This window comes from Physella acuta, unplaced genomic scaffold (assembly GCF_028476545.2).
Source record: "Physella acuta isolate Inbredline_101_S28 unplaced genomic scaffold, ASM2847654v3 ptg000200l, whole genome shotgun sequence".
NCBI classification, from domain to species: Eukaryota; Metazoa; Mollusca; class Gastropoda; family Physidae; genus Physella; species Physella acuta.
In genome coordinates, this window is record NW_026731719.1 from 1,093,503 (window position 1) to 1,102,785 (window position 9,283).

The following is a 9,283-nucleotide window of genomic DNA, read 5'->3' on the forward strand; positions in this document are numbered from 1 at the left end:
CGTTAGAGATTCCTTAGAGATTCCTTAGAGATTCGTTAGAGATTCCTTAGAGATTCCTTAGAGATTCGTTAGAGATTCCTTAGAGATTCCTTAGAGATTCGTTAGAGATTCCTTAGAGATTCCTTAGAGATTCCTTAGAGATTCCTTAGAGATTCCTTAGAGATTCCTTAGAGATTCCTTAGAGATTCCTTAGAGATTCCTTAGAGATTCCTTACTTACACTGGACAGTTGTCAGCTGTTATTTTATGTTGGTCGTTTGGGCCCTAATCTAACTTATAACAACGTTCTTCAGAGAGTTTTGTTTGGAGAGGGTTAGATAACACAAAAATCATCGCTTCTACTGTTTTCAATATATTCATGTTCCTGTATAATGGATATAAGTTCGATAACACACAAAAATATCAAATCCAACAACAAAAAATAATTAAATCCGACAAAAAAATCATTAAATCCAACAACAAAAAATAATTAAATCCGACAAAAAAATCATCAAATCCAACAACAACAAAAATTAAATCCGACAAAAAAATCATCAAATCCAATAAAAAAAAACATCAAATCCAACTAATCCAACAAAAAAATCATCAAATCCAACAAAAAAAATCATCAAATTAACACAAAAAATCAAATCCGATTTCTTCGAGACGAGCCGGTTCTGTATTATGATCCAAGTAGAGTAAGATAGATCATTTATGGGGTAGTAGAATATTATAAACATAACAACGTTTGAAATTTTATATAAGTGGACATAACATAAATAACGCAAAGGTTGTAAGTAACTTTTATATAATTTATAAATTTATATTTTAATGTGTTCGCAGAGCTTTCAATCAAGTCGAGTTTAACGCTATTTACAAATTGATATGGGAACCATTAGATAAACAGGTAAAGAGATTTGATAAAGTACCAAAGAGAGACAGAGACTTGAGGGGGGGGGGGGGGGTAGGGGGGTAGAGGGGGTAGGAAAGAAATAGAGCGAAAGAGACGTTTTTGTAAAGCTGTTTGTCAAAAGCACCATTGACCTCATGCAATGACTGTCAAACTTGACTTAAACTCGCCATGACTGTCACACTTGACTTAACCCCGGCATGACTGTCTCCCACCCAGCTCTCCCCGCTGTTCAGAGAAAGTTTTAACGCCACAACCACCAACTGTCTGGCCAACACCGTCGACTGTCTGGGATACAACCCCATCCCCGTGGGGACGGGCCTCCACGGTGACGTCAACAAGCGGTGAGTACCTGGCTCTATCGCACTCCACGTGCACGACACCTGCACTGATGCACGTCACCAACACAAACATGAATGTAATTAATGTAATATTACCAAAATGAATCTGGTACACCAAAAAATGTTTCCACAACACGTCCTTATATCTCTTCTAACCGATGCTGACTCACACAGGAAGATGTGGCTGTTTGGTATTTATTCCGTCATGTTTTACTCGCTCCACCCAATCGACTTTGCCGTCTACTGTGACGTCAGCGGTTCGGATCCAAGCCAGTGGAGGATTGAGAAAGTTTGGTACGCGGGGCGGGTGTATGACACGGTGGACCAGTTGGTGGATGGATACAAAACTAACACGTAGGTTGATATCATTCAACATTAACACGTAGGTTGATATCATTCAACATTAACACGTAGGTTGATATCATTCAACATTAACACGTAGGTTGATATCATTCACATCTAACACGTAGGTTGATATCATACACATCTAACACGTAGGTTGATATCATACAACATCAATACGTAGGTTGATATTATTCAACATTAACACGTAGGTTGATATCATTCAACATTAACACGTAGGTTGATATCATTCAACATTAACACGTAGGTTGATATCATTCAACATTAACACGTAGGTTAATATCATTTACAGCTATGTTTCCGTTAAACATTAGTATAGAATATTTCATGCATTGTATAATTGATTAACATTTTGCAAGCTTTATAGCATGATGTTTATTTGCCTTATAAAATATGTCGTTACAACTGAATAGAATTTTAATGAAAGCTATTTTATTAGCTCCCATAATTACTTGAGATCTTTGCTACCAATTAGTCTCTTAAGTCATACCAATCTATCCCAGGATCCCAAAGGTGAAGGTCACCAAGCCACGAGAGAGTCCCGACCTGTTCTCTACCCTCTACAGACGTGGCCAGCCGGTGCCAGAGAGGCCACAGCGTGCACCTGTACAGGTGGAACCAGACGGCAAGAGGTACTCACTCAGGGACAGAAAGGTTCGTACAGACGGCAAGAGGTACTCACTCAAGGACAGAAAGGTATACTGAACGTCTTATGTTTACATCCCGCTTAACCCTAATGCATCTAGGGACAGTAACTCTAGTCTGAGCAACATCTAGGGACAGTAACTCTAGTCTGAGCAACATCTAGGGATAGTAACTCTAGTCTGAGCAACATCTAGGGACAATAACTCTAGTCTGAGCAATATCTAGGGACAGTAACTCTAGTCTGAGCAACATCTAGGGACAGTAACTCTAGTCTGAGCAACATCTAGGGACAGTAACTCTAGTCTGAGCAACATCTAGGGACAATAACAAAACTAAGCACAACAAAAACACAACACAAACATAACACAAACAAAACACAACACAAACACAACACAAACACAACACAAACACAATACAAACACAACACAAACACAAACACAACACAAACACGATACAACACAACACAAACACAACACAGATACAACACAAACGCAACACAAACACAGCACAAACACAACACAAACACAACACAACACAATAAATTTAAGTCGTTACATAAACAAACCCTATTCTATTACTTATAATAAGACAATACGATCCAATGTAAAAGCACTGCGTGGTTTGATGTTTACTTTTATGGTTCCAAAATCTATAGCGATGACGGAAGAAAGAACTGACACACTACCAGCAGAGTTATGTTATATTTAACATCGCTGACATATTATGTTTTCGCTGTGTGATGCTTGACTAATGTTTAACGAGTGAATGCTTGACACACTGGACTAAAGCCACATTTGACCACCAGGTGGAGTACATGGGCTGGACCTTCAACTTCCGGATGTCAGCACTGACTGGACCTTCGCTCTATGACGTCAGGTTTAAAGGGGAGAGAATCGCTTACGAGCTTGGTCTGGCTGAGATATCGGTGTTTTATTCCGGTGGCGCCCCTTTGTCCGTGAGTGAAGCAAAGACACATTTTTAGATTATTTTTTTCATCAACATATCGACGATATTCAATACTACACTACGCCCTCCTAGCTAGCGATGACCGTTACACAAATAATCCAATAGTCAACCCAGTTCGGAATTTACAAATTCAAAGCAGAAAAATTAGAAAGTATCAAATGTAAATGTTTGAACAATCGTTCTAATTGTTTAAAATATATTGCTTCAGAAACAATGGGCTTTTTAAAAAAAAATTATGAAAATAATCTTTTTAAACAAATCGGCTCATGCATATCAACTGCCATGTGAAGTATTTTCTCGAGTAAAATAAAATCTTTGATTCCCCGCCAACCAGCAAATAACCAACTACGTAGACAGTGGCGTGCTACTGGGGTCTCACTCCAAGTCCATGGTGCCTGGTGCTGATTGTCCAGAGTTCTCTACCTTGGTCAACCAGGTACTGTCACAGCACACATCACACATTACACATCATCACAACATAACAGTTACTGTCTCACAATACATCACACATCATTAAAATATAACAGCACACATCACATAATCAAATAAATATAATTGTTACCCTCCTTTTTCAATAAGTGAAAAAAAACGTGTTGATGTTATTGGTGTAGTTCAACAAAATTTTCACTTCTCACAACAAACCGCTTGAATTCCCAGACATTTTGGAGCCAACACACGGATGTCCCGGGGACATTTGACGCCAGTTTTTGTCTGTTTGAGTTTAACAACGGCTACCCACTCCGACGGCACTCGTCTTATGAGAGCGACAGCGGCCTGTTTTACGGCGGGATGTTGGATTCTGTGCTCATTCTCAGGTAAACACTAGATATGTGGACATACTCAGGTAAGCATCATATATGTGCCCATACTCATGTAAACATTAGATATATGCCCATAATGTGACCATACTCATGTAAACATTAGATATGTGCCCATAATGTGCCCAAACTCAGGTAAAAACTAGATATGTGGACATAGTCTTAGTAAACCTGGTCTAAGTATTGATGCACATTTAAACCGCACACATCAGACCAAGAGGTTAGACATACATAACAACATTACGGCACAATACTACAAAAACTAAGTTTTTCAAGAATAGACGTCTTTAACTTAAATGTTTATGGTTGATAATTTTATATTGCGTTAAACATTAATTTAGATTTTACGTCTAAACTTTTAGATCTGCACTAACTATCGGCAACTATGATTACGTCATTGACTTTGAGTTTCATCAAAATGGCGTTATCGAGGTTCGATTGATGAGCACAGGTAAGACAGAACGTACTTAAATAACAACACATTTAACTGGTCAGTTCTTTTTGTGTAGGTCTCTCTCACTCACCTCACACTACACACAACACGATTGGTAGCTATAAACTTTAGGACATGTGACATGTACTGAAAGAGAAAACGTGAAAGTGATAAACCAACGTGAAGACTAATCGAGTCTCGAGTCTTCAACCACGGCATATAAATATTGTATGGTCAACACTATGCCTGGTTCTCTAATTAAATGAGGAGCACACGAGAGGTCAGTAGGTGGAGGCACGTCCTACAGACAAGACCACAGGATCAAACTTTAGATATAATTTGGGGAACAAACACTCCAGTTCCATCCCCAACCAATCACAAGTCCAGTATACTACAGATCAATTAAACCAATCAAATAAAAGTAGTTTAACCAATCAGACATATCTATAATACCTTCTAGCTGTATATCTAATTCAGATTTTATTTTTTGTTATGTTACATCCAAACCATGTTTTATTGTTGAATTTCTAAGGTTACATCCAAACCATGTTTTATTGTTGAATCTCTAAGGTTACATCCAAACCAGCTTTTACTCAGAGCCGGATAAGCCGTACGGCTTCCGGCTGCAGAACACAATAACCGGCAACATCCACCACCACATGGCCCACTTTAAAGTTGACCTTGACATTGGTGGCCCATCAAACCGTTACGAGACCCTAGACATCTTGCCAGACGCTGTCCCATTAAAACAGGTTCAGACATTTTTTTTATATTAATTAATTTGTTTTATAGTGATTTTTATATTGAACAAGTTGAGGTACTTAAATATGAACAAAGTGTAATACACCAATAGTTATCCTGAAATAAATTTGAAACAATATATGTAATTAAACAAGCACAACACATACGAGCCATGTAATTAAAATACTTTCCATTTCATCCCAGACAAGTCAGAAATCGCCACCCTCGTGTTTCTCTAGGCTCTACCTAAAGTACACTTTGGTCCGCTAAAATCAAACACACAATCTCAGATGTTCAGATTAGGTACACAACATTAATCAATAATTATAAATGTAATTATAAATGTAATTATAAATGTAATTATGAAAACTTGCCGCCCCAGGACCCGAGTGTGACGTACAACCAAATGAAGTTTAGACGTACCCTGGTGAAGACTGAGAGAGAGGCTGTCTATGACTACAACTTTACCAGACCAATGTATCATGTGGTTCATAGCAGGGCTGGGAAAACAAAGTTTGGTGAAATTAAAGCCTACAGGTGGGTGGATGGTTTTATCTTAGTGAAAACAAAGTTTGGTGAAATTAAGGCCTAGAGGTAGGTTGGGAGGGGGGGGTTATCTTAGGGAAAACAAAGTTTGGGGAAATTAAGGCCTACAGGTGGGTGGAGGGGTTCTATTATATATATATATATATATATATATATATATATATATATATATATATATATATATATATATATATATATATATATATATATACATATATATATACTAGCCGTCCTAGCCAGGACCTGCACTGGCCTCTGTGAAAAAACCGATCTGTAAATTACCATGACTTGTGTGTTTATTAAGCAGAATATACCCGCCATTGCCCGGGTTTAGGAAATATATTACTTTTCGAATTAACCCTAACCACAAATAACCAAAACCAAAACACACAAAAAACGCAAAAATAACGCAAACATAACGCATACATAATGCACACATAACGCAAACACAAACACAAGCCTAACCACAAACGCAAACCCAAATACAACCACAAAAACAAAGAGAACACAAACACAAACGCACACACAAACGGAAATACAAAAAGAAACACAAACGCAAACCTAAACGCAAATAATTACTCAAAATAATGCAAAAGTAAACGCTTACATAAACACAAGCTTTATGCAAACATAAACGCAAAGTGCTCACAGTCTAGCTTGGGTCATATATATGTAAGTGTACTTATTTCCTAATGTAAACTTGGTTCTGTACCGAAGCTTCACTTATCCAATTATTCCATTATGAGCTTGCTTGTGTTGCTAGGATACAGATGAACGGGATGTCCTACAACCTGCTACCACGTGACCAGGGCAATGAGGGCACCATCCCCTGGGCACGGCACCAGATGGTGGTCACCAGACACAAGGACGACGAGATCTGGTCCAGCTCCAACTACGCCATGTTTGACGGCCTTGACCCCGTGGTCAACTTCACCAAGTTTTACCAGGATGACGAGAGTATCGTTGACCAGGTTAACTGATTGGGATTTCCTGTTTAAGCTTTTGTTACTAATTATAACTGAAGTTGATTCGACTTATATCAGTCTGTGCTGTTATTCCTCATATAATGAGACCATATAAAGGACCACACCTAACCTTCAACTATCTTCAAACCTAAAGCTGTGTTTATTTAAATTCTAACTCTACTGTACAATCAGAGGCGTAGCAACCCATTCCGGCGCCCGGGACGAACAACGCATTTTCCGCCCCCTCCCCTATTTTATCAAGTTATTTAAGGTAGCGAAAAAGTGCCCCCCCCCCCCATCTTCCACTCACGCTGCTGTAACAAATTTTCTTTTGGCGCCAAACAGGCGATGTAGAAAACAATGCAATCAGTCACCTGACGCAAGTATCAGTCTATTTTCTTACCTTTCAGGTAATGCAGGTCAAAATCATATTTTGTTTACCCAATTTTACGCCCCACCTACTGGACCCTCCCCTAGCTACAACCACCCAATCCTTTAATGTAGTTTCCCAGCTATTTTTAGTCAACCTCGATTGAATAGATCGTGATGTCATAGTGTTTGATAAGTTCAGGCTGTTTACATTGTTTTCCCACGTTTTCTTTAACTTGCTTTCGCGTCTGTTTGTTTGTTTGTCTTTCCATCAAATCTTGCGAACGAAATTTCGGGCACTTCCAAGTTAGCTAGCGCGCTGAAATTTTCAAGGAAGCTTTGTTTCCGGTGACAATAGAATATTCAATTATTATTATTACGAAATTGATCCATGGAAACATTTTATTGATCATTTAAGACTCCTATTGATTTGTACAAAAAAGGGACATAACCTAGTAATTGTAATTTGATAAAAACAAGGTTCGGTACTTTCCCTCTTCTGGCTTACTACTTTTTAGTTCAAGCAGAAAACGTGGTTTTTTTTTTAAACTTTAATGATAATTATTTACATTTTTCGACAATTTTTTTAAATATAATAATTATAAAACGGTTGGATTTGGAGATAAGAGATAGGGTAGCAAGTCCTTAAAAAAAAGTTTATTGTGGTGTGTTAATGTTTGTATAGTCAGCCAGTGTGTTACTGTTGCTGTTCTCTAGAGAGTTGTTTTTTTACGGTGGTTAGAACTTTAGCGGATAATTATCCATACATCATTTTCTCTTCTATAGAACTACAGGTAATTAATTATTGTAACTAAATCTATTATCTATTGTTTAATTCAGGGGTCTCCAAACTTTTCAGTCCGAGGGCCGCATTAACTATTAAATTTTAGTTCGGGGGCCAGTTTCTTTTAGGCATGTCTTTGATTTTTCTGGGCAAAGTTCCTCAGCCATCACCAACAAACGAATTTTCCTTGGATAAAATGATATCCTCGGGCCGGATGAGAGGACTTCGCGGGCCGTATCCGGCCCGCGGGCCGTAGTTTGGAGACCCCTGGTTTAATTGAATGTAGTACAAGCAGTCATTTGTAATAGGTACTTAGATAATAGTATCTAAGTATGTACACAATATCGCAAGCCATGAACATGTACACGAGTTTAAGTTCTGTGTAAGCATCTTACATGAGATGACTTCCTCTCTCTACTGGGGAACACTCGCAGGTAACGATCTGGGTGAAACACTGTAGTACTCGAGTGTAGCTTTAATGTAGCTCTACAAGGAACACACCCACATAACTATGGTTTTTAATTTTGACCTTTGACCTTCCACATGATAGGGCATATAGCTGTCTTGCATTTGACTTTTACCTCTGATAGAATATAAGGCTTTATTGTTTGACCTTTGACCTGACAGGACCTGGTGTTCTGGATGACCTGTGGTATGCACCACATCCCCCACACCGAGGACCTGCCCAACACCCCCACAGTTGGCAATCACCTGACCTTCTACCTGCTGCCCTACAACTACTTTGACGAGTGTCCGTCTGTCTCGTCACGTGACTCCCTCCACATCATACACCGGGACAGGTCAGACACCACTAAAGGTGTTTTTGTAGACAGGTGAGTCAGACACGACTAAAGGTGTTTTTGTAGACAGGTGAGTCAGAAATGACTAAAGGATCAGGTGTTTGAACAAGTCGTAGAATTCAGGTGCTTCATTATCTGCTAGCTGAAGTGAAAGCTCCGAATTTGTGGCTGTCATGTATAAGCTGTGCTGTTGACATCTGTGTAGTGGGTCGTGTGTGGTGTGTCGTGTATAGTGTGTTGTGAATCGAGCTGATTGTCTCAACAGTTCAGCTTTAAAGAACAATGCATATTGTAAGCTTGGTCAACACTTTCATTTGATTTATTAAAACCAAACAGTATTTGAGTTGATGGAAGTAACTTTTAATAGCGTGCGCATTATTTTTTAGAGTGATACAAGCATACATCTGCAATATATATATATATATACGATGTCATTTACTTTACAGAACTGAAAGCTCCCCTTACTCCAAGGATATTATTAACACGGTTTCAATTTTCCTATTCTCTATCAGGAACGGTAACTCCAGAGACCAATGTCTTACACCCAGACCAAACCTGGAAGAGCTTCTGGAGGAAAACCCTGACCTTGTCCTTGAGAGCAGACGGCAAAATTTTATTTATTAA

The 9,283-nt window shown here is 38.7% G+C and overlaps 1 protein-coding gene across 1 annotated transcript; it reads left to right on the forward strand.

Annotated features, from left to right (window-relative positions):
- Positions 1–1,147: 1,147 nt before the first annotated feature.
- On the forward strand, positions 1,148–9,283 carry LOC131937108 (putative amine oxidase [copper-containing]). The gene is made up of 13 exons (XM_059294302.1): positions 1,148–1,232; positions 1,404–1,583; positions 2,096–2,288; positions 3,043–3,192; positions 3,538–3,639; positions 3,861–4,018; positions 4,384–4,472; positions 5,025–5,206; positions 5,578–5,713; positions 5,782–5,851; positions 6,505–6,712; positions 8,487–8,692; positions 9,172–9,283. The coding sequence occupies exons 2-13, from the start codon at positions 1,408–1,410 to the stop codon at positions 9,281–9,283; spliced, it is 1,782 nt and encodes a 593-aa protein (XP_059150285.1). The 5' UTR covers positions 1,148–1,232; positions 1,404–1,407.